Genomic DNA, 27,121 nt, shown 5'->3' on the forward strand with positions numbered 1-27,121 from the left:
AGTACCCAAGGCCCGGAGATGGGGGAAACTGAGGCACGGGAGGCACAACATCGACTTCTAGGAGCTTCTCCCAGGAGAAGAAGGAATGCACTGAGATGAGCTAAGGCGAGAAAAATGCAGGACACGGGGCAACTCTACAGGGCATGAGCAGAAGGGGTAAGTTGGTGAAGCAGCCTCTAGAGGGAGACCCTTCTCACTCACCACTTCCTCAGCCTCGCCCCTTCCACAGCATAAAGGAGATGCTCCGGCAGTCCTTTTAGACGCAGAGAAATTTTCACAGCTTTCTCGTTCCCTTCAGAAATCCAAAACCTAACTAACCTCTCTCTGCCGTCCTGTCCCTAACACGGACGGGGAATGGGAGGGGATGGGAGCGGTGACCAATAAGGGGTAGAAGGGATTGTGTTACAAGACTGCGGAGGTTCAAGGGTTAAGACCTTCGCCTTGCCCCGCACAAAGATGGCGGCACCCACCTCACCTTTCCCGCCCCCCCATCTCCCGCTCCCCAAATCCCCCCTCTCCCGCCCCCCGCCCTCTACAGATGTCTCCGTCACTTCCGCCCCGCCGTGGCCGAAACTGACACAAAGTAGCAGCCCGAGGCCCAGGGGGGAGCTGGGGCTGTAGCTGGGGTGGGGGGGCGGGAGCCCGCGGGGAGCCGAGCGCTCCCCGCCCCAGCCCCCGGCATGGGCAGGACAGGGCCACCGGGGCCGGGCGCAGGGCGCTGAAAGCTGAGGAGAGGTGAGGGGGCAGCGGAGCCCCGTGGGTGTATAGTGCGGGGGTGCTGGAGCGGCGGAAAGGGGATGAGTCGGGGACATTGGGAGAGGCAGAGCACGGAGTGGCCCGGGGATGATGAGAAGGGATAGAGGAGGGGAAGAGCGAGGTGCCTCTCGGGTACATATAGTGGGGGAAACGGGGAGCAGGGATGAGACTAGAAGAGAAGATGGGGGACCTGGGAGCAGATGGGTGGGCAAGCCAGGGACAAACGGGGATTTTTGGAGAGGAGTGAGAGAAGGTGGGGAAATCTGGAGGTAGAGTGAAGAAGGAGGAACTGACGACTGGCTTACATGAGGATTGTTTAGGACACTTGGGGAATGAGTTATGAAAGCTAGGAAGGGCTTGGTGGGATGAGTTGATAGGATTACTGGGAACTAGGAAATTCGAATATTGGAGAGCTTGGGAGAAACTCAAGGAGGGGAGGGGCATGGGAGGTAAGAATATTGTGCAGAGGAGAGATTTGGGGCTGAGTACTAGGAAGTGATATTGAAGGAAAAAAGATTTGGGAAAAAGGAGACTGAGTGCTTGGGAAAAAAAAAGGGATTTGGGGGAGATCTAGGACCGTCTGGGTGATTTTTTATCTTTGAGTGTGGGGTGGTAGAAAAACTGAAGATGGTGAGAGAATGGGGCAGTGAAGCTTTAAGAACAGAATTGATAGAGAAAAGAGGGCCAAATTCCTTTGTATGAGGGCCTTACTCCCCACCTTAAAGTCGGGGAGAAGCAGATATTGATTGACCAGTGGAAGGAAATTAGGAGCTGTGGACTTCCAGGGTTCAGTTCTTGATTTTGGGAAGTGGGTTGGTGGGAAAAGCAATGACCTACGATGCTTGGATTCCATGTTCTTTCCTATTTATACTTGGACATATTCTCTACATGTCTGTTTCAAGATCCTCTGGAAAAGAGGGAGAGGGACTCTCTCTGGAGACAGGGTAATATCTTGGCTTGGGAAGAGGAGTTATCACAACTATTCTCCCTCTCTTCAGCCCCAAAGCAGCCCAGCTTCTTTCCCATTGGTAGCTATTTATACATGGTGGGTTGTCTCTAGAAGGGACTGGGGGAGTGTGGAGGTGGAATCTGGTAGCCGTGCTTGACCCTGATCAGTCTCAGAGGCTAGGCTTGGGAGGAAGGTGAGGTATGGACCCCCTCTCCTATGATCTCTTCCACTCCTCTTTCTAAGTATAGAGTTCCTGAAACTAGATGGAGTTGGGGTGAGAGGACTCCCAAGGGTTGGGAGTTTAATTTTCCAATTTGAATCTTCCCAGAGTCTGAGACATTGAAATAATTTTCTTGGCAGGGATGGGAGGCATCCAAGGCTCCTGAGAGGAGTTTATGTCCCTTTCATTAACCACCTACCATTGGATTCCCTCCCCAGGGCCTGATAGTGGTCTCCAAATTGCTTTCAAACTCCAGGGTGGGGCTGGGATTACTGATGGAGTCACAGGAACCTCGTGATGTCCTATCCTCACTTCAGTTCTCTCCCTTCACCCCCATCACCCCACCCACCCATGAGTCATCCCCCAGACTGGGTGGGGTTGGTATCTTCAAAATGTGGATAAGGCTGTATCTCCTACAATTTCTGAGCTAAACCCCCCAGGTTCTGAGGTTAGGAAGTGGGGCAGGGCAAAACTTTTGGCTAACTTGATCCCTGATTTAGGATTTGAGGTGAGACTTTGAGCCAGCTTAGGGAGAACATGGTATGTGTGTGACTGGGGCTCCAGCCAGAGTCTGTAATTACATAGGTTGAGTAGACAGGCAATTAGTATCTCTTGGGGCTGACAGGCTGTGGGGTGTGTCTCACAGACAGAGAAGGAGGGAAAGCCTCCACCCCCTTGTATAAAGGGAAAAGGAGGTGGTGAAAGGGGCAGGTACCAGGATGGCAACTTTCTCTGGACCAGGCTTAATTAGGGAGGAGATGCTTCCAACAGCCTTTTGGTGGACAAGCCATTTTAAACTCTTTGGAATATGTGAAGGGAGTGGAGAGAAAGAAGGAGAGAGTAGCATAACAGAAAGGTCCTAGTACCTATCCTGGTCCCCTGTTCTCTGGGCAGGAATAGAGTGCTTTCATGTTCCTGAGCTAGATGTTGATGGGATAGTTCCCTGCGAGAACTTTGGAGACTTCTCCATCAAACAGAGGAAAGAGAGCCGGTTAGCTAGCCCCATTCTAAGAGGAAGAAATTTGGGTGCTACTTGTACAGGAAGTGAGGGCCACACCTCTGATGTGAGCTCCTTTGGAGGAGGTAATAATAGGAGCCCCTGGAATGAGGGGAAAGGAAGCAGGGGCCTGAAGAGTGGGACCCACCCTCTTCCGGATACTCTGGCAGGTGTTTCCTGGCATACCCTAGCAAGTTCTGTTAACCTTTATCCTTAGGGGACTCAGCTTTCTAGAGTATACTCCCATCAGATTTCTTTGCCACATATATAGGCATCTCTTCTCCTTGAGAGCCTAGGGGGTTCCCCAAAGACAAAGCCACATTTGTTCTCCATTCCCAGCTTTTTTTTTTTTTGCTTTTTGGTGAGGGCATTTGGGGTTAAGTGTCTTGCCTAGAGTCACACAAGTAGTAGGTATTAAGTGTCTGAGTCTGGATTTGAACTCAGGTTCTCCTGACTCCAAGGCCAGAGCGCTATTCACTTCGACACCTAGCTGCTCCTAGCTCTTTTCCCTACAAGTAAGGATACCTTGCTTTTGGCCACTGGGGCTCTTGGTGAAGTGTCACCAAGAGGAGCATAGAGAGACGGGAATGACATAGGGGGTAAGCAGCATCAGCATTCTCTGAGATCATTGAGCAGTACAGGCAAGACTAGTTGCTGAAAGACTGCAAGCTGGGAAACCAGGATTTGGTGAACTATTTAATACTATAACCTATGAATTAAGCCCTGCTTAGTGGCAGGGATACCAGTTTTAAAAATAAAAAAAGGACAGTCTGTTCTCAGGGAACTGATAGTTTAATAGGAGAGAAGAAGAATGTACATAGTTACTATAATACAAGTTAGAATATAATTAAAAGCACACAGTTTTTACTAAGTGCAGAGGAGGCGCTTAATCAGTAGTACGTTCAGCTAACTGAATTTAAAGTTCATAAAGGGATCAGCGGAAGAGATTGGAGGCCTATAAAGAGGAAGTAACCCTTGAACTTGTTCTTAAAGAGCTAAAATGATGACCTGATTTGAAAATGTGTGTATTGGAGGGGGATGGGGAAATCCATAGGGTGTCAGGCAGTAAACATTTAATTAAATACCTACTGTGTACCAGACATTGTGCTAAGTGCCAGGGATACAAAGAAAGAACAAAACAATCCTGTCCTCGTGGAGTTTAAAATCTAATGGAGGAAATAACTTGCAAACAACTATGTATAAACAAGCTACATCCAAGATAAATAGGAAATCGTCCAGGGAGAGAAAGTACTATAATTAAGATGGACTGTGAAAGGCTTCCTGTGGAAGGTAGGATTTTACTTGGGACTTGAAGGAAGCCAGGGAAGCCAGGAGACAGATGAGGAGGGAAAGTATTCCATGCATGGGGGACAGCCAGTGAAAATACCCAGAGTCAGGAAATGGAGTGTCTCCTTTGAGAACAACAAGGAGGCCAGTGTCAGTGGATTGAAGAGTATGTGTGTGTAGTGGTGTAAGGTGTAAGAAGACTGGAAAAGTGTGTGTGTGATCGTGGGGTATTGAGAACAACAAGGAGGCCAGTGTCAGTGGATTGAAGAGTATGTGTGTGTAGTGGTGTAAGGTGTAAGAAGACTGGAAAAGTGTGTGTGTGATCGTGGGGTAAGTTAAGGGCTGTGTACACTAGAGGATTTTCTATTTGATCCTGGATGTGATGGGGAGCCACTGGAGTTTGTTGGGGAGGACTGAGAGAGAGAGAGTATGTATGTCTGTGTGATGGTTAGACTTTATAAACATCACTTTAGCAGTTAAGTGGAGCATGTACTAGCTAGAGTAGGGGAAAGACGTGGCAAGCCCGTCAACCAGTAGGCTGCTTTAGTAGTCCAGAGGTCTGTGCAGAATGACGGTAGTAGTAGTATCAGAAGAGAGAAGGAAGTGTACTGTAGATGTGTTGCAAAAATAAAATCAACAGGCCTTGGCAACAGATTGGACATGGGGAGTGATAGTGAATCAAGGATGACACCTAGGTTTCAAGTCTAGGGGACTCTATTCCAACATTAATAGAGAAGTTTGAGAGCAGGAAGTGCTTGGGGAAAAGATTATGAGTTCAGTTTTGGTCATGTTGAGTTGAAGGTGTCCATGGGACATCCAGTTCTAGATGCCATTGTGTTGATGTATCCCCCCCTCTTTTTCCCTGCAGGATCTCCCATGGGCTTGCCAGGATCGCTGTGGGTGAGATGGCATTGTGTACAAAAAATCGCCCCCCAGGTAAGGAAGATAAGAGTGGCATGGCTCTTTGTAATCACTGTAGGAGCTTTGCCAGTGCTTAAAGGGGAGTAGGAAAACAGCAAGGGGACTAGAGTCAATAATACTGGGCTTGACCTGAAATTAAAAAAAAAACACCTTTGTACATAGATCCATACATAATGATTGGATGATCTTTATCAAGTTACTATATAAGCCTCAGTTTCCTCAGAAGTAAAATGAAAGCATTAGACTATGATCTCTAAGATCCCTTTCCATTCTGAATCCTATGTGTTTATGTATTGAAAGTCCGTTTGGGAATAAATCTAACAGCATTGGGGACAAGGATGGAAGAGCTCCCTTTCTATGTCTTAGAGAGTACTTTCAGCTGCTGGTAGCAGAGTGGAACCAGTTGTGGGGAGGAGGGATTGGAAGCAGAGTGGAGTGGTGGGAGGAATGATGGATTTGGAGCCAGAACATTTGGATTGGAATCCTCGGCCCAAGATATTACCTCAAATCACTTTCCCACTTTGAACCTCAGTTTGATCATCTGTGAAATGAAGTGCTTGTACTAGATGAATTGTAAGATCTCTTTTAGCTAATAATAATAGATTGCTTCTATACTGCTAAATTAACTTTACTTATTCATTTGATGCTCCCATCAACCTCGTAAAATAGGTGTTATTATTCTAATCTTACAGATGAACAAAGAGATTCAGAGTTAAGTGACTTGCCAGGGTCACACAGAACTCTTTGAGTATGCAGTATCAGGCCAGTGCCAGGCCAGTCACTGCTATTTTGCCTCATTCTTCGTCACTTTTTCCATTCTCTGGCATAACAACGAGTTTTCTCTGGGTCCTTCCTTTTCCTTCTTTCCTTCCTTTCCCCAAACCCCATCCTTTCTTTCTACCATTCCCACCCCATCTTCGTCTTCTACATCCCGCCCCGCCCCCGCTCTGCCCCCCTAGTCGGGAGCTTCCCTGCAGCGGGAGCTGGTTGGAGGCGGTTGCCCTGGGAGACGCCGGCGATCCCGTAACCGTACTGGCTGATCCCTGAGAGATGGGAGGCTGAGGGGCGGGGAGGAGGGGGGAGAGGTGGCGCTCGCGCCTTCTTTTTCGTCTACGCCGCGGCGCTGGCGAGTGGGTTCTCCCTGCAGTCGTGGGAGGGGGCGGGACTCCGGGCTCGCACGCTTGCGCGCGCCAGTCAGTCTGCGCGCGCGGTTGGGGGCGGTTGGGGGCGGTTGGGGGCGGGGCTGGAGGGGGAGGTGAGGGGAGGGGGCGTGCTGGGGGCGGTGGCGGAGACTGAGCTCGCGGCGGCCGCGAGGATGGCCGGGGAGGCTGGTGCAGCGCGCTCCCGGCGGCCGGGGCTCCCTCTCCTCCGTGGGGGGCCGCCCGCCCGCTGCCTTCTCCTCCTCCTCCTCCGTTGAGGAGACAGGGAGGGAGGGATCCTGCGAACTGTCTGCACCCCTCACTGCATCCGGGATCATGACGGTCCCCAAGGAGATGCCCGAGAAGTGGTCCCGGGCAGGGGTGCCCCCCACCTGGAGTCGAAAGAAGCCCTCCTGGGGGACAGGTAATGGGAGGGAGCTCTCCTCATTCACCCCCACCCAGGCTTTCCTTCTCCTCGCCCTCCTCTGACTGCTCTGCCCCTGTGACCTCTTCATCCTATCTGTGTCCCCATCTCATCTCTATGCCCCTTTCTATCCCATCTCTGCGACTTCCCCATCCCAACTCAGTGGGCTCCCAGCCCGTCTTTGCATCCCCCATCCCATCACCATGGTACCCTCCATACCTATGACCACTCATCCCTTGTCTGCAGACTCCTCTATCTCTGTTACCCTTTCCTCTTCTGACTCCTCTTTCTTAGACATCCCAATATCTTATGTCCGTTTGCTTTATTCCTCAGACCCTGTCATATTTCTGTGACTCTGCCACTAATGCTATATCGCTGTAACTCCCATCTTTGTAATCCCTTTGTTGCTATATCTCTCTGACCCCCAGCCCATTAGTTTTTCCCTGTCCTCCCCCAAACCTCCACATCTTTAACCCTACCCCTCTTGGATACCTGGGCTCAGATTCCTCTTTCTCACTTCCTCATGACCTTTTGTTCCTTTCCACCCTCATGACCTTCCCAATCACTTTGTTCTCCAAGGTCCCTTCCCCCTCTTCCCCCCCCCCCTCCCAGGTCTGTGGGATTGCTGGCTGGTACTGTGGCCTCTTAGTTTACTCTCTTTATTCCTCCTTGCTATTTTGGGGAGTCTAGGTGAGGGGGAGGGGCAGTGGTGCAGAACTAGCAGAGTTCAGGATGGTGATATCTGTGGTTCAAGGGGACAGAAAAAGGGGAAAGCTTATTGGGAAGTTCTTGAGAGAAAGTGGTTGAGCAGTGGAAAAAGAACCCTGGGATTGGGCCTGAGGAGGTGAGCTATATTGAGTTGATGTTTTAGCACTGCAGTATGTTCTGCAGGTGGTGTCCCAATACGCTTCCCCCTTTCTTCCTACCTCCTGCTTAGGTCTCTCTCAGGTTTAGAAAATGCCAGAATTGCTGACTAAGGCAGCAAAACCCTTGTACTCCCTCCCTGAGGGTCATGGTAACCCCTGGGTATAAGTTGATACTGAAGTCACCATTCATAGGTTAACCCTACAGTTCAGTGGGACTGAGATTTTGGGGCACTGATCTGTCCCTTTTGACACCAAAGTCCATTTAGGAATTGTAGAAGGGGTTTGGGATAATTATACATTGGACATATTTTTGGTAAACATCATTTAGGGTATACGTAGGGGAGAGGGAACGTGGAGTATAGAGGATTATAGCTGGAGAGCTAGAGTATAACTGCTCTGACTGCATTCCCTTCTTCCCTCCATCCTCTTCTTCACTATCCCCTACCCTAAAGTCCCTGTCTGAGTCTGCATGACCCATATCCCTGACCTCTTCCCCCCTCCTTCTGACTTGAAGATGAGCTTTGAGATAAGCTGATGTCATCGTGGACCAGTAAGGAGCCAGTCTTGGTGACATGTGACAGTCAATGGCTCCTGTTGGGGAGACTGCACGTGGGGCTGGGACACTGCAGCAGCAGCAGTGTAGTTTCTTGGGGCACTGTGACTCTCCTCCTTTTCATCTAGTGTTTCCCTTCTGCCCCCACCCTTTATCACCTTCATTTGAGTGAGGGGTAGTGCTTTGCACTATACCCGTAGTAGAGAAAGTAGGTAGAGAAAGGGAAAAGGGGTTATTTCTTCACCTACAACCCCTTCTTGAAAAAGATGACTAAATCAGCGATGCCAGGGGATCTGGGAGATTCTCCAGCGGCATTCTTTTAGCTGGCTACAAAGGTAATAGGGGTTGAAGAAACTGAGTGCCAGCAGTTGAAATGCATATTGAGAAAAAGAGAAAGCTATGTTGACTGTGTGAGCTATATCTGCATGGCTGTATGTTGGTAGGAGAAATTTATTGATACGGATTTTTCCCCCAGGAAGGGGGGCTGTTATAACTATAATAAGCAAAAGGAGCTAAGTGTTCTAAGAGGAAAGTGGAACCCCTACAGAATGGAGTAGGGGTGATGAAATAGTAGGTTGGTTCTCAAGTTGTCTCTGCTAACAACACTCATTATTATGTCTGTTGTAGAGGAAGAGAGGCGGGCACGGGCCAATGACCGAGAATACAATGAGAAGTTCCAGTATGCGGTGAGTGACCTGGTCCCAGTCTCTGCCGTGCATTTGGTCTACCCAAAGGAAAGATGTTGAAATTACACGAAAGTGGGAATGTGTGTCTTTCTCTTGGTATTCTGGGATTGTTATGGGGCCAGTTTCCTAGGCCATTTCACATCTGTTGCTGCTCATGCATTTTTCATTTAGTTATGTGTCAGTGGACTAGAATATAGCTACTCCATGCTCATGTGTTACCCCCACCCTTTCCCTGCCACAGAGTAACTGCATCAAGACCTCCAAGTACAACATTGTCACTTTCCTGCCTGTCAACCTCTTTGAACAGTTCCAGGAAGTTGCCAATACCTACTTCTTGTTCCTCCTCATTCTGCAGGTGAGTGACTGTTATACTGTATGCTCCACTAACCTCAGAAAAGCAGAGGAAGGTAGAGAAGCAGATGAGAGAAGTAAGGCAAGGCAATAGAAGAATACATGTTTTTTTCCTTTGTAGTTGATCCCACAGATCTCTTCCTTGTCTTGGTTCACCACCATTGTGCCTTTGGTTCTTGTCCTTACCATCACAGCTGTAAAAGATGCCACTGATGATTATGTGAGTTGTTTTCCATCCTCTATTCTCTACACTGTCCTCCCAACAAAAGTTAGTGGATATCTTGGCATGGCTAACTTGGCCCATTTGGAGTATAACTACCTGGGACCAAATGGGATTGTTCTGGGCAGTCTTTGTTCTAGTCATCACCTAAAACCATCTTAATCTTGATAACTGGGAGGTGAAAAGGAGCTGGGGAATATGGTGTCCTTCATCTGTTTGGGTCTTTCTTTTCTCTTCAGTTCCGCCACAAGAGTGATAACCAGGTGAATAACCGGCAGTCTCAGGTGCTGATCAGTGGGATGTAAGTACCTACCTAAGGAAGGACGCTTGGGCGTAGATGGTACCTCTTCATGAACCAGTCTAGTCCTGTGTGACTCTGGGCAAGTCACTTAACCCCAATCGTCTCACAAAAAAAGAACTAGACTAGTCTCTGATGCTGCATATCTTTGTCTCTTTGTCCTCTGCAGCCTTCAGCAAGAACAATGGATGAATGTCCGTGTTGGTGATATTATAAAGCTAGAAAACAACCAGTTTGTGGCGGTAAGAAACAGGGCAACATTCTGGGCATGTGAGAATGTTTCTAACCTTTGGCAGAATAGGATGGTTACTCCATTTAGAGATGCCTGCACTGACTAGGATACTACCCTTTATTCCCATCTAAGTGGCCAGTGGATAGAGCACTGGACCTGAGTCAGGAAGGCCTGAGTTCAAATGCAGTCTAAGACACTTACTAGCTGTGTGATCCTGGGCAAGTCATATAATCTTTGTCTGCTTTAGTTTCTTCTCTGTAAATTGGGGATGGTAATAATAGCATCTACTTTCCAGGGCTGTTATGAGGATAAGATGAGACATTTATTTATTTATTTATTTGTTTGTTTATTCATTCATTCATTCATTCATTCATTCATTTATTTATTTATTGGTGAGGCAATCAGGGTTAAGTGACTTGCCCAGGGTCACACAGCTAGTAAGTGTCAAGTGTCTGAGGCTGGATTTGAACTCAGGTCCTCCTGACTCCGAGGCTGGAGCTCTATCCACTGTGTCATCTAGCTGCCTCAGATGAGATATTTATAAAGGGCTTTGTGACCTTGAAGTGCTTTATAAATGATAGCTATTGTCATCTCTTGGTGAACCAATTCAACTTCACACTAACTTCTACTCTTGAATTTCTTTCCCTCTGTTTTATTGCTGACCATGCTTTGCCAAATCTCAACCCTGAGTTACTCCTACCATCTGCCTTCTTTGCTTCTATTCATGTGCTGCTGAACAGAGCTGGAGGAAATCATGAAACTGGGTATACTACACATTTGTATTATCTAATCTGAACTGAGTCCTCACTGCAACAAGGCAATCATTCTACTCTTCCCTAGTTGATTTAGTGTCCCGCTCTTCACTGTGGTTGTTCCAAATCTTCTGGTCTCCCCTCACATCTCGTGTCACTCCCTCCCTCAGCTGAGGACCTTGCTTCACACTTCACTGAACAAATTAAGGCTGTTTTGCCAAGAGTTCCTCCTTATTATCCCTCCTTTACTCTGGTTTTGCGTGGAGAAGTAGCCCTTCTTGCCAAGTGCAGTCCCTCTACATGCACCCTTGATCCCATCCCCTCCTATCTTCTCCAGAAGATTGCCCCCACTATCGTGTCCTCTCTCTTTTTAGTCTTCAATTTCTCCATATCTGTTGGGTCCTTTTCTAGTGCCTTCATGCCTGTGTCTTCTAAAATCCTTTAAAAAACAAAACGACAAACCTCTTACTTGATCCCACTATCTCTGCTATTTGTAATCCTATATCTCTCCTCCTGTTGGAAAAATCATTGGCTGGTTGAGAAAGCTTTCTCCTTGGTGCCTTTTCTTCCTCTTTTACTTGCTTCTAAATCCTTTGTAATTTAGCTTCCTCCAACTGAAACTGCCTTTTTCAAAATTTCTGTTGTTTTTTTATTGATGAATCTAATGACTTTTCCTCAATTCTCATCATCTGGCTTTCCCTTTCTGCAGCATTTAATACAGTTGATGACTTTTTGTTCCTCGATCCCCTCTGGGTTTTTTTGTTTGTTTGTTTTCTTTTCTTTTTGACACTGCTCTCTCTTGATTCTCAATGTGCTTTGCTGGTTCTTCATCTATGTCAAATCTGCTAACTATAGCTATCCCTTGTGACTCTGTCCTGGGCCTTTTTTCTTCCCCCTTTTCTACTGTCTCACTCGGTGATCTTATCAGTTCCCATGGATTCTGTTATTGTCTCCATGCAGATGATTCTCAGATCTATATATCCATCCCTAATCTCTCTCCTGTCCTCCACTCCTGTATTAACAACTGCTTCTGAGACATCTTGAACTCACTGTCCTATAAGCATCACAAGCTTAACATTTCCAAAACTGAATTTGTTATCTCCACCCCCTCCAGATGTTCCCCTTTTCTGTCCTTTCGTATGGCTGTTGTGAGTACCACTATCCTCTTAGTCACCCAGACTCACAACCTCAGGGTCACCTTTGAAAGGCTTTACTCTCACCCCTAATGTATCCAATTTACTGCCAGATTTTATTATTTTTGCTTTCGTAACATCTTTGTTATGCCCCCTTCTATCCACTCACAGAGCTACCATTGTAATTAAGGCCATCATCACCTGTCAGCTGAACTATTACAATAGCCTTCTAATTGACCTCCCTGCTTCAAGTCCCCCCCTGCTCCAATCCATTCTCCACTAAGCTGACAAAGTGATCTTCCTGAAGCACAGATTTGACCATGTCATCCCTCTCACTCAGTAGATTCCAGTGGTTCCCTGATATCTCCAGGATCAAGTATAGGATATTTTGTTTGGCTTTTAAAATCCTTCACAGTCTAGCCTCTTCCTGCCTTGCAGATCTTCTTATTCCTTACTCCCTTCCCTAACCCCCACATGCCCTAAGATCCAGTTACATTGGCTTGTTATTCTTTGTACGTGATACTTTTTTTCTCCCAACTCTGTGCTTTTGCCTTGGCTGACTTCCATGCCTGAGATGCTGTGATCTTCGGCTCCATCCCTGTTTTCCTATTAGACTCACCTCACATCTCACCTTTTGCAGGAAGCTTTTCTTGGTACACTTAGCTGCTAGTGTCCTCACCTTGGAGATTACCTTACATCATGTACATGTACCTCCCCCATTAAGATGAGATCCTCGAGGGCAGGGACTGGTTTTTGATTGTTTTTTGGTTTTGTTTTCTCCTTTCTTTGTATCCCCAGAGCTTAGCCCGGACCTTGAAATGCAGTAAATGCTTAATACTTACTTGTTGACTAACTGACTGCTTCCCTCTTTAAAAAAATATAGAAGAAATATTTTCTGAGTGCAACCTCTGTATTGTTTTTTTTACCATGAGGTTTGGCCCACATTCTGTTTCTTTTATTTTCAAGTATGTAAGCAGACCCAGAACTTTTTGCAATAGGATCTAAGTTGGGGGCAGTGAATGATGCTATTGGGGTTGCAGGATTACCATCACTTCCTCATGGAATTCTCTCTCCAGGCGGATCTCCTTCTCCTCTCCAGTAGTGAACCCCATGGATTATGCTACATAGAGACAGCAGAATTAGATGGGTAAGTGGCATAAAAATGTATTATCCCAAACCTCACATCTCATTTCCTACTGTGATTAAAAAAGTGATTTGGTAAGATGTTCTTCGTTCTTGATTCTGTACTTACTTGGGAGTTGAGGGATGAGAGGGGTTTTGGAAGCAGGGTTGAACAGGCAGACCCTCTATGGTGCCCATGGGCAGAATGTAGGGGAGAAGGAAGTTAGAATTCTGAGGAACTATCATTCCAGGGAGACCAACATGAAAGTACGACAGGCGATTCCTGTGACCTCAGAACTGGGGGACATCAATAAGCTAGCCAAATTTGATGGTAAGTAGAACTAGGAGAGCCAGTCTTTGGCCAGGATTGGGTGGGTTGGTGGGAATGTGTTTCAATCCTTTCTTTTTCTTTGTTTCTTTTTTTTTCTTTTTAAAGCTTTTGGCTATATCCACTGAAATCTATAACTTGGAGGTTTGTTTGTGAAAACGTCATGAGTTATAGCTTCCTGCTGTTGCCATGTGTGCTGGGAGAGGCTTGGAGTTTTGATACTAGGCTATTTTTTTCTCCCAGTTTGGTTGCTTCTTGGAATGTCAGCCGTGGCTAGGCCAGTAACACTGTTGTCCTCACTTCAGGTGAAGTTATCTGTGAACCCCCCAACAACAAGCTGGATAAGTTCAGTGGCACCCTTTACTGGAAGGAGAACAAGTTCCCTTTGAGCAACCAGAATATGCTGCTTCGGGGGTGTGTGCTCCGCAACACTGAGTGGTGCTTTGGGCTGGTCATCTTTGCAGGTGAGCTTCCCAAAGGCCAAGGAATTGAGTGAGAGACAGTAAGGAATTCAACCCAGTGCTTGAGATGTGTGACAGGAAGGACTTTGAGGCTGATAGGATGTGTAAGGGCAAGGATATCAACCCCAAATTTTAGCAATGTGACCTGCATTTGCCTGAATTTTTGGTGAGTTCTACATTCTGGAAATGAGGATAGAATCTTTCAGGAAAGTCTCTCATTTAATTTTCCCAACTTACCATTTTCTTTTAGGTCCTGACACAAAGTTGATGCAGAACAGTGGTAGGACAAAGTTCAAGAGGACGAGCATTGACCGGCTGATGAATACGCTGGTGCTCTGGGTAAGGCTGGATGCTGCTGGTGCTTTTGTATTTCCTGTGGTCTCTTTTCCATAGTGATCATTCCAGTTTTGAGTTTTGGTTTAAAAGTCACTGGCAAGACATTCAGTCAAAGCCTGTGTTTATTTCAGGATCTCTTAGATCTGGAAAATGTTACAAGAACCTTATAACATGCACAAATCAACAACAAAAACAATTACAGTGGATCTCCTCCTCTGGATACCAGATGTGTGGATGACCTAGTATGGCATGTGCCCTAATGCAGCTTTTCAGCAAGAGACAGGGGGCCAGACCTTAGGGTGTTTTCTCTTTGACTGATTACAGTACCTGCATTGGAGTGGGGAAGAACTTATGTAGAAAACATTGCTATTTTGGAGGGGAATAATGGGGTCTTTCTTTTACCCCTTCTTAGGATAGAGTCCCAGAGGGAAAATTTCCGACTTAATTCTGGCGGTTTCTAAAATTCTCTCTTGCCTCATTAGAAATCTGAGTACTGCTCCCCTTTTTGTGCCCCTCTGCCCACCCGACACACTCTAGGAAGCCTGACGCCAACTTCTGTGGTGAAGGAGCTTCCGCCCTGGTCCTGATCAGGCTGTTGGCAGACTTCGCCTGAGTTAATATGGCAGAAATTGGCGCTCAGTGGATATGGATCGCCCCCTGGTGGCCCTTGTGAACACTAACATTTTCAGCTTTGTGAACTTCAGATTTATCCCAAGTAAGCAGGGAAGCTGCCTCCTGTTTGAGGGGTCATCAGAGTGGAAGTAGTACCTTCTTTCAACCTCGTTGGCATTTGGCTAGGAGTAGTTACATGGTAGTAAGGTGACCTTTTCCTGTCAAGGAGAGCTGAGCCCCCATCCTTTCTCCAATAGATCTTTGGCTTCTTGGTCTGCATGGGGGTGATCCTGGCTATCGGTAACGCCATCTGGGAGTATGAGGTCGGAGCACGCTTCCAGGTCTACCTGCCATGGGATGAGGCAGTGGACAGTGCCTTTTTCTCCGGCTTTCTCTCCTTCTGGTCCTACATAATCATCCTCAACACTGTGGTACCCATTTCACTCTATGTCAGGTATGTGCTTTCTCTGCCTGGAAATATCAGGAGCCTCCTTAGCCATACTTCATATTTATGAGTCTGTTATAATTCCAAAGAAAGTAATTTGGAGTCCTCATAGGACAAAAAGGTGAAACATTAACATTACCTGGTTATCTTTGTATCATACCTCTCATAACAGTAACTAGATATTTTGTGATACATTGTATGAAAACCAAATTAATTAAACAAATTTAACATATACTGTCTACTATGTTCAGGTCATCGAACTGGGCACTTTGAACACCATTGTCCCTGCCCTTCAGGAGCGTATAACCTACCAAACCTATGCATAAATAACTTTGGTATATGGCATTATGGAATGAATGTGCAAAGAAAATGCCATGGGAGTTCAGAGAAGAAAGAAATTACTACTGGATTACTTACTTTCCCTGGGAGCAGAGAAAGCTTCTTGGAGTAGATGGCATTTGAAGGCTGAGTAATATTATAACAGAAATGAGAGTTGAAGGTATTAAAAGTGAAGGGAATCAAGGCAGGAATAGAATCAGGAGGAGGCAAGGTTTGTGGAGATAATACATATTCTGGTTTGGTCAGATCATGGGATATACATTGGGCAGTAAAGACAGGTAAGCTTGGATAGACAGGTGAGATCCAAGCTATAGACAGATTTGCATGTGAGGCTCTGAGGAATTTTACTTTATTCAATAGGCCTTGAGAAGCCACTGAAAGTTTGTAAGTAGTGAAGTGATATGTAATAGTGGTTCTTTAGGAGAAATCAGTTATGTGAAAATAGGTTGGAGTGAGAATCAGCAGAGAAAGATAAGGATTTATGTGGTACATTGGCAAGAACACTGGCCTTGGAGCCCTGAGGCCTGGCTTCCCATATTGGCTTTGCCATTGCCTGGCAATGTGACCTTGGGCAAGTCTCTTCGCTTGTCTGGACTCTTCCATTGATGGGTTTGGACCAAATGATCTCCAAGATCCCTTCTAATCTTGAAAATTTATGATCGTGTACCTTTCATGTCTTTCTAAATGACTTGGACTTGAGAATTTGTAGTAGTTTGTTGTTGTTGTTTTTTTTAAAACTTCTCAGGTCTGCTTTCTTTTGTTTTGACTCATTAAAACAGTCCTTAGTCTTCCATGTACTGTGTTCTGGCAGTGGCATAATTGATGGTGAGGGATCCAAAAGGAAGGAAGAGCCTTTACTTTGAGAAATGAGCCCAGAGATGAGTGGAGCTCTGGGTTCTAGTTCTAACTGTGCCACTCATTAGCCATATGGCCACAGGCAAGTCATTTATAACATCCCAATGAATCGTTTTCTCACGTGAAAAATGAGACTGATAATACTTGTTCTACCTACTTAACAGGAGCATTGAGAAAAGTAAAGGAGCCAATAGATTGGAAAGCACTTAAAAATCAAAATACTATGCAAGTAGCATGGAGAAGCATGATTGTATATACTGCTCAAGTGTTTGCTCGATCAGAGCCTGATTTCTTTCAGGCTTGAGCCTTTGGGCTACTAACAAAAGATGGCTCCTACCTCTTTTTTCTGAGCGTTCTCTGTGTCCTCAATGGCTGCCCAAGAAAAGTTCTTTCTTGTTGGGGGTAAGGAGAGGGAATGAAGCTTCTTTATAATGTATGTTGGTGTGTGTTGCAAAGGTTTAAAACGATTCCTTTTATATTACTGTCTCTTCTGAATAGCCTACCCAGAAGAAACCTTCTTTGTAACAAAGAAAGTACATTTAAGCAAAACACATGGAAAAATTGACCGTGTATGACACTTCATTCTTCACTTGTAGCTCACCACCTCTCTACTGAGAGGAGAGAGGTATATTTCAGTATTAGACCTCTGGGCTTAAGATTAGGCATTTCATTGATCTCAGTCAAGAAAAAGCCTCATCAGGTTGAAATGTGGTGGTGGGGGTGTTTGGTAAATTGAGCAGAGTATTTGTTTCTAGGAGATTTCATTGATAGTCAGATTTTTCCTAGTACTTTAATTGAATTTTGATAGGATCTGTAATCAGGGTTGGGAACAGGGTACTAGGATGACGTGAGTTCAGTGTCTCTTTAGCTTTCTATTTTCTGCTAGAAATAGGATTTTTTCTGAAAATGCCAACTGCCCATATCCACCAGGTAATTAGAGACAAAAGATATAAAAACATTTTGAAAAGTTAAAGAAAACCCCGCCAAAAACTTGGCATATGTGCAGTGGCATTGACCTCCAGGTTTCCTTGTTCCCTACCTCTTCTTTCAGAGTGCTTCAGAGTAGGTATGGGGTTCAAAAACCAGGTTATAAGACCCATTCCTGCCTTGCATTTGGGAGGTCAAGAAATCTTGTCCGGAATCTTCTTTTTGGTTCTTTCCACAATGCAGTTTGCCCTGGCATGCCCAGCAACCTCACTATTTTTCTCTTTTCTTTCTTCCCTCTCATATTTTCTCTTGTTTTTTTCTCTGCATGGTTTCTGTCATTATTAGCCCTGAGGTAAGAACGAAGTTCCCTTTCTAGTTAGCAGCCCTTCCTCTTCCTTTACCTGTGGTCCTCCTGCCTGCTCTGGTCTTTTCCACTTTTCTGTCTGGAGAGAGACTCGAGGGCAGGGTTTGGGGTGGTTCCTTTGCCATGTATAAGTGGCCAGCCCCATCCCTGGGCACGGTTTTCCCCTCCTGCTCCCAGGTTCCTGCATCATTCTCATTTTCTCCCCTGGCAGATGTCCTTGGTAGAAGTCTGCAGCTAATGAATGCCCTGTGGTACATGGGGGTGGTGTTCCTTCTCCCTCATCCTGTTAGAGATTTTGGTCTTTGGAGGTGGTTCTAAGCTTTATCTCCTTCTCCTCCCTTGCCCCTGCCCCATGCAGTGTGGAAGTGATCCGCCTTGGCCATAGCTACTTCATCAACTGGGACAAGAAGATGTATTGTGTGAAGAAGCGGACGCCTGCAGAGGCTCGCACCACCACGCTGAATGAGGAGCTGGGTCAAGTGGAGTACATCTTCTCTGATAAGACAGGCACCCTCACGCAGAATATCATGATCTTCAATAAATGTTCCATCTATGGACGAAGCTATGGTGAGGCCCTAGCCGGTGTTTGAGTTCAGAGTGTGGGAGGGGATTTAGAGGGTTAGCCCTCAACTGGAGGGTTTTTTCATTATTTGGGGAATTTACTTTTCCTGATGTGGACTGCAACAAAGGCCCATGAAAGGGTCAATTTTAAGTGTCTGTTGGGATAGGTGACGTGAATATTTCTTCCCTTATGCTCTGTTCATGTTGTTGCCCTGGTCCTAGCTCCAGGGTACGGGGGAGTTCTTGGCTGATAGGAAGCCTGAGAAACTGGCCACTGAGTGGCACTTCTAGGCTGAACTCTTGAGTGGATCTGCAGGCAGTGCCTTCTGCCTGCTGCACAGGGGCCTTGTGAGTCTCTGGGAGATGGCCTTGGGTTTTCTTACGTGCCCTGTAGATTGACTGCCATGCTATAGCAGCCCTTGTAGCTGAGCTGCTGGCACAGCATGGAGACGAGTTGATAGTTTTGCAGAGCTTAAGTCCCTGTAGTGACTGCTGCTTGCACTAACCTTATCATAATGGCCACCATTTGGATTGTTTGGGTTTTTTTTTAAGTGTGGACCTGGTAGAATGTGAGGCTTTTGGGAAGCATGGATGAGTACTAGAATGAGAATTGTCTTTGGGGAGAATGCTGTGAGTTGGGTGGAATATGGGATGGCTCCTTCAGAGTCGGCAAGAGCTATCGTCCCAAGTTGCCCTTAGAATTAGTTTTATGATGTAAGTAATTCTATTTGAAAGATTTGGATTCACGGCTCCATGTGCCTGATGGAAAGCTTCCCTCTGCTCCCTACCCCCATCTTGCTCTGAAATATCAGCTCTAATGTTCTCTCTTTATCTCTCTTCTGGAATGTGTGTGGTTGGCAGGTGATGTCTTTGATGTCCTGGGGCACAAGGCTGAATTGGGAGAGGTAGGGCTGAGTCTCATTATTCTAATACAGTCGTTAAACATGGACAAGGTTCAAATGTATTAAACTGTTATAGCTAGGAGTAATCTAGGGGTAAGGACTTTTGGGAGGAAATATGGGAATGCTGATTTCTGGTCTTAAGATTAGCACTGCTGTACCTCATTAATGGCCTGTGTTCAGGCATTGAAGGGGAAGCAGCTATGCCTGCTTGGAAGCATGTTAGGTTTCAAAAGGGGTTGGCGGTGGGTACAGGAAGCTTGGGGTGTACAATGACCAGGCATAGGATAAAGGGCAGCACCTTCGTTGGAATTCAGCTGAGCAACCTCACTTGATTGTGGTCCATGAGGCCACTCTCACACGCAGCTTGTGTCTGTTCTAGAGGCCTGAGCCCATTGACTTCTCTTTCAACCCCCTGGCTGACAAGAAATTCTTGTTCTGGGACCCGAGCCTGCTAGAAGCAGTGAAGGTGGGGGACCCCCACACTCATGAGTTCTTTCGACTCCTTTCACTGTGTCACACGGTCATGTCTGAAGAAAAGAGCGAAGGTGAGTAGGGGAGCTAGACTTAGCTGTTCATGTTGGCTCATTAGTTGTTTTCTTGGGATTTTTGTTCTGCCATGAGTCCAGGCTCAGGCTTCCTGGATGTGGCAGTCCTTTGAGTGAGTGATTTATTCAGAGAGAGCTTGCTTTGTCCTTACCAGGGGAGCTGTATTACAAAGCTCAGTCCCCAGACGAGGGGGCACTGGTCACTGCAGCCAGGAACTTTGGCTTCGTGTTCCGTTCACGCACTCCAAAGACAATCACCGTTCACGAAATGGGCAAAGCCATTACATACCAGCTCCTGGCCATTCTGGACTTCAACAATATTCGCAAACGCATGTCAGTCATAGGTGAGGTCAACGACCTGGAGCAATGTTGGCGGGTGGCTCCATCCTGGAGTGGGTGAAGTCCTGCGTTCTGAGGAGGGTTCCACCTCCAGGCCAAGGGGTACTTGAAATCTAGTGTCAGAATGTAGGAGAGGACATTATGCAAGTCTCTGTTTGCCTGAATCTTTCTGGGAACTTCTCTCCCATTACAGTACGGAATCCAGAGGGCAAGATCCGACTATACTGCAAAGGAGCTGACACTATCCTGTTGGAGAGACTCCACCCATCCAATCAAGAACTGCTCAATACCACCACTGATCATCTGAATGTGAGTGTGGGGAGAGTAAGGGGAACGCTAACTTCCTGCCAACTCTGAGCACGATTCTGGGGGCCAAAGGTTTTGACTCCTGCTTTTATCTCCCAGGAATATGCAGGGGATGGGCTACGGACCTTGGTCTTGGCCTACAAAGATCTAGAAGAAGAATACTATGAGGAATGGGCAGACAGACGACTCAGAGCCAGCTTGGCCCAGGACAGCAGGGAGGACAGACTGGCTAGTGTCTATGAGGAAGTTGAAAATGACATGATGGTATGGGGCATAGGGACCTGCGTTCTGCGGGGTACGGTTGGAAAAACATCGATGAGACCTCATCCCTCTTCAACTGTGGTCTTTTTCAGCTTCTGGGTGCAACAGCCATTGAGGACAAGTTACAACAAGGGGTCCCAGAGACAATTGCTCTTCTGACTCTGGCCAATATTAAGATTTGGGTGCTGACTGGAGATAAGCAAGGTGAGACCACCTGTGTGAAGCAGGCTTGGATATTTATCTAACTCAAGGGTTTTTGTTTGTAGTTTTCTCCTCTGCTGTGTTGATCCCTCCAGTGAAAAAAGCTTGAGTCTGTAGATCTTATAACTGGTCAATTCCCTTACTGAGTCTAAATCTCCTGAATACCCCCTTCCCATCTCCGAAGACAGAGGAGATTCTGCTCACTCCCAGTGCTTTCTGTCTATTAAATCTTGAGCTTCTTCCTTGCTAGAGACTGCAGTAAATATTGGCTACTCCTGCAAGATGCTGACGGATGACATGACAGAAGTGTTTATTGTCACTGGACACACTGTTCTGGAGGTTCGGGAAGAACTCAGGTGAGAAGCCTGAGGTGGTTGCCCTGTCTGCTCCATAGTGGTGAGGTGGTTGTTACTAGGCCAGCTTGGTCAGAGCTGGGAAATTTCCTTGTCCCTGTTTAGACTGAGTTCTAAGTTCTTATTCCCTTGGGAAATGCCACAGTACATGCTATCTGCTCAACCTGGCCGGTTCCTTTTCTTTATTTAGGAAAGCCAGGGAGAAGATGATGGAGTCATCTCGCACAGTCGGCAATGGCTTCTCTTACCAGGAGAAGCTTTCCTCTTCCAAGCTCACCTCTGTCCTGGAGGCTATCGCTGGAGAGTATGCCCTGGTCATCAATGGTCATAGCTTGGTAAGGGAATACCATCCCATGTCTCAGATCTCAGGCTTCTCCTGAAGCCTTTACTCTGTGGAGTTTGGGTAGTCAGAAAAACAAGATGTCCCCGTCCAGTTTTCTGAGATCTCTCCATATAGTCTTCACCTACTAGTCTGTCCTCATTCTTCTTGTCTTGAGAGGAAATTGGTGGTGTGGTGGTTAGGGGAGGAGGTGAGTTTCCAGGTGGGAATGAAGTGGGTCTGAGACATGTCCTTTACCTCCCAGGCCCATGCCCTGGAAGCAGATATGGAGCTGGAGTTCTTGGAGACAGCCTGTGCTTGCAAAGCAGTCATTTGCTGCCGGGTGACCCCCCTGCAGAAGGCCCAGGTGGTGGAGCTGGTGAAGAAGTACAAGAAGGCTGTGACCCTTGCCATTGGGGATGGTGCCAATGACGTCAGCATGATCAAGAGTGAGCACTTGGTGCTTATGTGGGGTACACAGGCTGATGGGGGGCATTTCCTTTTGAACGAGGTTAAGGGAGTAAGGAAAGTCCTGGTTCTGTGTTTGTAGATTTCTTGACCTTCCATCTTTTCTCTCTGCAGCTGCTCACATTGGAGTGGGGATCAGTGGACAGGAAGGGATACAGGCAGTGCTGGCCTCAGATTACTCCTTCTCTCAGTTCAAGTTCCTGCAGCGCCTTCTGCTGGTTCATGGGCGTTGGTCCTACCTGCGCATGTGCAAGTTCCTTTGTTATTTCTTCTATAAGAACTTTGCTTTCACCATGGTCCACTTCTGGTTTGGCTTCTTCTGCGGCTTCTCAGCCCAGGTATTGAGTGCTTATAGTCCTTCAGTGTGGTTGGCTTTAGAGAGGGAGCTGAGGAGGGCCTCTAACTTAGCAGTTTCCTTATTTGAGATGGTATCCTCACATCAGCTGTTCTCTCTGCCCTCTCTGTCCCTGTACACTTATGCCTCTTTCTGTCTCTCCCTTTCTATAGACCGTCTATGATCAATATTTCATCACGCTCTATAACATTGTATACACCTCGCTCCCAGTCCTGGCCATGGGGGTCTTTGATCAGGTATGGGATTGCTGATGATTAAGAGGGCTTCACTGAATAATTCTGCACAATTGGAAGAACATGACATCATATCAGCCATTGCCTGCTTAGGTGGGAAGCAAGCTCACCTGGCTGGGGAGGACACGAGCGTGCCGCTCTGTGAAATACACGCAGTTGCCCTGTAGTTGACACCATATCTCCTTTTCATTGTTGGTTCAATACTAGGGTGTCTTTGTGTGGGGGTGCACATAGCTGGCTTGAGACTAAATCCATTTGGCAGAGGATCTGAGAGGCAGGAAAGAGAGAGACCAGTTTTGGGCTTTTGTTAACTGTCACCGAGGCTGAATTTAGGGTAGCATGTTTCCTTGTAAACCTTAAACTGTGACTACTGCGGTCCCAGCATGAGTCGCCCTCTTAACAGGACGTACCTGAACAGCGGAGCATGGAGTACCCCAAACTCTATGAACCAGGCCAGCTCAACCTTCTTTTTAACAAGCGGGAGTTCTTCATCTGCATAGCCCAAGGCATCTACACTTCAGTCCTCATGTTCTTCATCCCCTATGGGGTGTTTGCTGAGGCCACTCGGGATGATGGCACCCAGTTGGCTGACTACCAGTCCTTTGCTGTCACGGTGGCCACCTCGTTGGTCATTGTAGTCAGTGTGCAGGTACGGAGCATCTCAGCACGCTTGGCACCTCCTTCCCCACTCTGAGCCCTGGGGGAGGTTGACCTTAGTCAGTTCCCTGTTTGGGCTCTTTCATGGTGGGGCTCCCTTGGCACAGGCTCTTCTGGGCATCATGGTTTCATTCACCTGGTTTGTGGTCTGTGGTTGTTCTTACTGCTTTTGATCCCCTTTCTCCTTCCCAGATCGGGCTGGATACAGGTTACTGGACAGCCATCAACCACTTCTTCATCTGGGGAAGCTTGGCTGTTTACTTTGCCATCCTATTTGCCATGCACAGCAAGGGGCTTTTTGAGATGTTTCCCAACCAGTTCCGATTTGTGGGTGAGTCCCCAAAGCCCCATTTTGGTTGAGTAAGAGAACTAAACATTGCCTAGGACCAGCCCAGCTGAGGACCCCAGAGTGTTTACTCTGTTACTTTTATGATTAATTGAATAATGTATCATGTACCAGCATTGTGTTACCAGCAATGTATTGGGCACTGTGGGAGACACAAAGATAATTAAGACGTCATCTGTACCTTCAAAGAGCATATAGTCTGGTGGAGAGAAGATTCATACAAATAAGTGCGTTACAGTACAGCTTGTAATAAAGGTGGTAGCAGAATAAACAGTAAGAATTCATAAGAGACAGAGAGCATTTCTGGCTGGGGAAATCAAGGAAGGCTTCTTGGAGGGGTTGACATTTTAAGTTGCCTTTGAAGGATAGCTAGGATTTTGATAAGTAGAGATTGTGGTTGAGCAAAGGTTCAGAGGTGGGATCTGGCAGAGGATGGATAGGGAATGGTGAGTAGTCCAGGTTTACTTGTGCATAGATTATTTGTAGGATAGTAGAGGGAGGGAAAGTAGAAAAGGTAGTTTGGGGCCAGAGTGTAGTTGTCCTTGAATGCCAGGCTAAGGAGTTTTAATATTATTCAGTGGAAAGTGAAAGTCCTTAAAAGTTTTGATTTGGAGACTGATAGGATCATAGTAATGCTTTAGTAAGATGAATATGGTTGGATGGATTAGGGGGAAAAGGGCATAAAATTAATTTGGAAAGGCTTTTGTAAATGGAGTGGTGACAGTGGGAATGAAAAGGAAAGGATGGATGTCAAAGATTGCAAAGGAAGAATGAACAGGACTTGAAGACTCATTGGATGTGGGGAATAAGGGAACTAATCCCGGGATTTTGAGTCTAGATGACAGGAACAGAAGTATGAAAGTCAGGAGATCATCCCTTCACCCTTCCTTCAGCTTCCCTACTCCCTTGGGCTGATGACTGTTTTGTCCTTCCATAGGTAATGCCCAGAACACATTGGCCCAGCCCACAGTGTGGTTCACAATTGTGCTGACCACAGTGGTCTGCATCATGCCTGTGGTAGCCTTCCGTTTCCTCAAGTTGGACCTGAAGCCCGAGCTTTCTGACACGGTGAGAGGCCAGGCGTGTTTGTGTGAGACAGGTTGGGGAAAGCTAAGCTGTTTGTGTGGTGGTGGACTTGAAAGGGAAGCATGTTGGGCTGACTCCTCCTGAATGTCTAGTTTCTAGACTGTCCGGGGATCAAGGACAGATCTGTGGTGGTCAGTTGCCCCCTCACTCTAGGTATTTTGAATTCTGTTTGCCTTCCTTCAGGCCAGTCCAGAGCTTTGGCCACAGATGTTGTTTCTGCTCCTCTCGCTCTCTTATATAACTCTTCACTTAAATCACTTAATTCACTTAATAGAGGACTGCTGACCCTCTCTCCTTTTTTTGTCATCCCTTAGGTCCGCTACACGCAACTGGTGAGGAAGAAACAGAAGGCGCAGCACCGATGCATGCGGCGGGTGGGCCGCACAGGCTCTCGACGCTCTGGCTATGCCTTCTCCCACCAAGAGGGCTTTGGGGAGCTCATCATGTCTGGAAAAAATATGCGGCTCAGTTCTCTTGCCCTCTCAAGCTTCACCACGCGCTCCAGTTCCAGCTGGATTGAGACTCTGCGCAGGAAGAAGAGTGACAGTGCCAGCAGCCCTAGTGGTGGGGCTGATAAGCCCCTCAAAGGGTGATGGGCTACAACCTGGGATACCCCTGTGGTGGTGACCAGGGATGTGCTGAGACTCTTACTTTGCTTGGGTGCTGGACTTCGCACCTAGGTACTAGCCTGGCACTAAGGAAGCAGAGTCTCTGAGAAGCTGTTTCTGGTTTCCTTTTTGCTGGCTGACGTTCCCCCTTGGTCTCTCCACCACTATTCTTTCCCTTCCTTTTTGCTGTTCCCACCAAGAATGGCTGAGAATGTCCTCAGCTGAGGGAACTCAAAAGTAGGCCAGTGGAGAAGATTGAGGTACTGAGAACAGAGCTGGGGTCAAAGAGGACCAGTTTCAGTAGGGGAACATAGATACAGAACCAAAAACAAAGAGAAGGACCTATTGCAGAAAGAGAGCTGTTCCCACTGTGCCTGGGAGTCCACAGGTTGGGTGGATGAAAGGGGAAAGTGGGACTCACTAAATCTCCTTATTTTTTTACTCCTAATCCTTGGAGGGGACCACAAGATTCCCTGTTCCTGAATTACACAAGAATGTATTATGCTGGGAAGCCCGGAAGCTGTAGGGGCCTGGGGCCCCTCACACCCTGTCACGTGTCATGCATAGGTTCATGTTTTATTTGTTTTGTTTTCTTATTTTGTAAATGGAGGAGGCCTTTATAGTGATCTCTTTGTTCTGATTGGTATCCTGACTCTGGGAAAGAAAGTTGGTGCACACTATGTACCTCTCAGAATCTAGGCCTCATATGGGCGTGGAGGCACACACAGAAGGACCATTGTCTGAGGGAGTTTGTTTTAGCCCATCTAGCAGTTTGGGAGTAACTTTTATGGTTGTGAGAATAGCTTACCTAAGGGGCAGCCTGAAGGAATTCAATTTGAAGTTCAAGTGCAGCACCCTCCTGTTCTAGCACCAGGCCCTTGGGGTCCTTTCCTGCATCCCTAGGCACAAGGACTGTGAGTGCTGGCTGGTGCCTGGGTGACGTAGGGAATAGAATCAAGTCTGTATTAAGCTGCTGCCAAGAAGAATTTTGGCCCAGAAAAAAAAGGTGTGGGTTTTTCTTTATTTTAATTTTAGATCCAAAATATTTTGTAGTTCTCAGCACCCCAAATCTGGCTCTGTCCCAATCTCTGTGGAGGGCCTTGGTCACAGCAGAAAGGGGAACTTAACCCTGCTACTCCTCACTTCTTCCCCTTTCTTCCTCCTGAACGTGAATTAGGTGATCCCTGATCCTCCAGTAGCCCTAAGATGAGAAGCATGGCTGGGCCATGCCATAGTTCTAAATCATGCCCTGCCCCCTCCCAGCAGCCTCTGAAGGGACTACTTTCTTGGGTCCAAGCAGTAGGTTGTTTCTTGTCCCTCTTGTTCCTCATTAGAGGTTTTATCAGAAGAGGGACAATGCCTAGAGCTCCAGTAGAGGACTCAGTGAACCTGGGCCTCACCCTGGCATTGCATGTATAGAAGCCAGGTTTGGAAGGACAAGTTGACTCTCTGTCCCCTTGTGCTGTGTCCTTATCACCCACAATGATAGTTTTGCTCCATTACCAAATCAACCTTGGGCAAACCCCCTTCTTTGAAGGATGGCGTGGATTTTAATGGTTTGATTTGGGGGCCTGTGAGTTTTACTGAGGCAAAGGGAAGTAGGGCCCAGAGTGGATGGAGTCTGGAGAAGAATGGCCCTGTCAGTCAAGCAGTCTACAAAGTACATCATGTCTGTCTTTGTGTGTCTCTCAAGGCGAGAGTCTGATTTTTATACCAAAGAAGAAATGATTTTTTTTCATGTTTGGTTTGTCTAATATATATACATATATATGTATATATATATATATATATGTGTGTGTGTGTCTGTGTGTACAGACAGACACACACAGAGTTATATATTATTTTTGGTTCTCTCTCTTGTTTTTTAGGGAGGGGGGAAGTACTAAGTTGCATTGAGCTGTAATTAAGGAACATTCCATATAATTTATGACACATTTCTATACTTGCAAATTGTATCATTTTATGGGTATAAAGAGAAAGCCTTTTATAAATTACTGTTTCTGAGAAA

At 46.7% G+C, this 27,121-nt stretch overlaps 1 protein-coding gene across 3 annotated transcripts; it reads left to right on the forward strand.

Annotated features, from left to right (window-relative positions):
- Positions 1-27,121, forward strand: ATP8B2 (ATPase phospholipid transporting 8B2). 3 transcript variants are annotated; one of them, XM_020991653.2, is made up of 28 exons: positions 1-156; positions 5,078-5,145; positions 8,740-8,798; positions 9,040-9,153; positions 9,271-9,369; positions 9,609-9,670; positions 9,837-9,909; positions 12,861-12,931; positions 13,158-13,237; positions 13,540-13,698; positions 13,946-14,034; positions 14,901-15,097; positions 17,932-18,140; positions 18,996-19,039; positions 19,416-19,581; positions 19,737-19,925; positions 20,114-20,229; positions 20,326-20,490; positions 20,580-20,691; positions 20,939-21,044; positions 21,232-21,376; positions 21,626-21,809; positions 21,943-22,166; positions 22,336-22,419; positions 22,820-23,065; positions 23,266-23,404; positions 24,357-24,487; positions 24,820-27,121. In XM_020991653.2, exons 2-28 carry the CDS (start codon positions 5,115-5,117, stop codon positions 25,096-25,098), a joined length of 3,573 nt encoding a protein of 1,190 aa, XP_020847312.1. In that variant the 5' UTR covers positions 1-156; positions 5,078-5,114; the 3' UTR covers positions 25,099-27,121. The 3 variants fall into 3 exon arrangements, with proteins under 3 accessions (XP_020847312.1, XP_020847313.1, XP_020847311.1); XM_020991654.2 differs by lacking the exon at positions 1-156 and adding an exon at positions 631-735; XM_020991652.2 differs by lacking the exons at positions 1-156; positions 5,078-5,145 and adding an exon at positions 6,461-6,693.

The sequence above is a fragment of the Phascolarctos cinereus genome, unplaced genomic scaffold (genome assembly GCF_003287225.1).
Source record: "Phascolarctos cinereus isolate Bilbo 61053 unplaced genomic scaffold, phaCin_HiC Scaffold_5;HRSCAF=322, whole genome shotgun sequence".
In the NCBI taxonomy this organism is placed as follows: Eukaryota; Metazoa; Chordata; class Mammalia; order Diprotodontia; family Phascolarctidae; genus Phascolarctos; species Phascolarctos cinereus.

Bases quoted from the DNA above. Each gene is read 5' to 3' on its own strand.
- ATP8B2 (XM_020991652.2), top strand. From the start codon at position 6,606: ATGACGGTCCCCAAGGAGATGCCCGAGAAGTGGTCCCGGGCAGGGGTG. The intron at 19,582-19,736 runs GTGAGTAGGGGA...TGTCCTTACCAG, and splicing joins GTCTGAAGAAAAGAGCGAAG to GGGAGCTGTATTACAAAGCT. The intron at 22,420-22,819 runs GTATGGGATTGC...CCCTCTTAACAG, and splicing joins CCATGGGGGTCTTTGATCAG to GACGTACCTGAACAGCGGAG.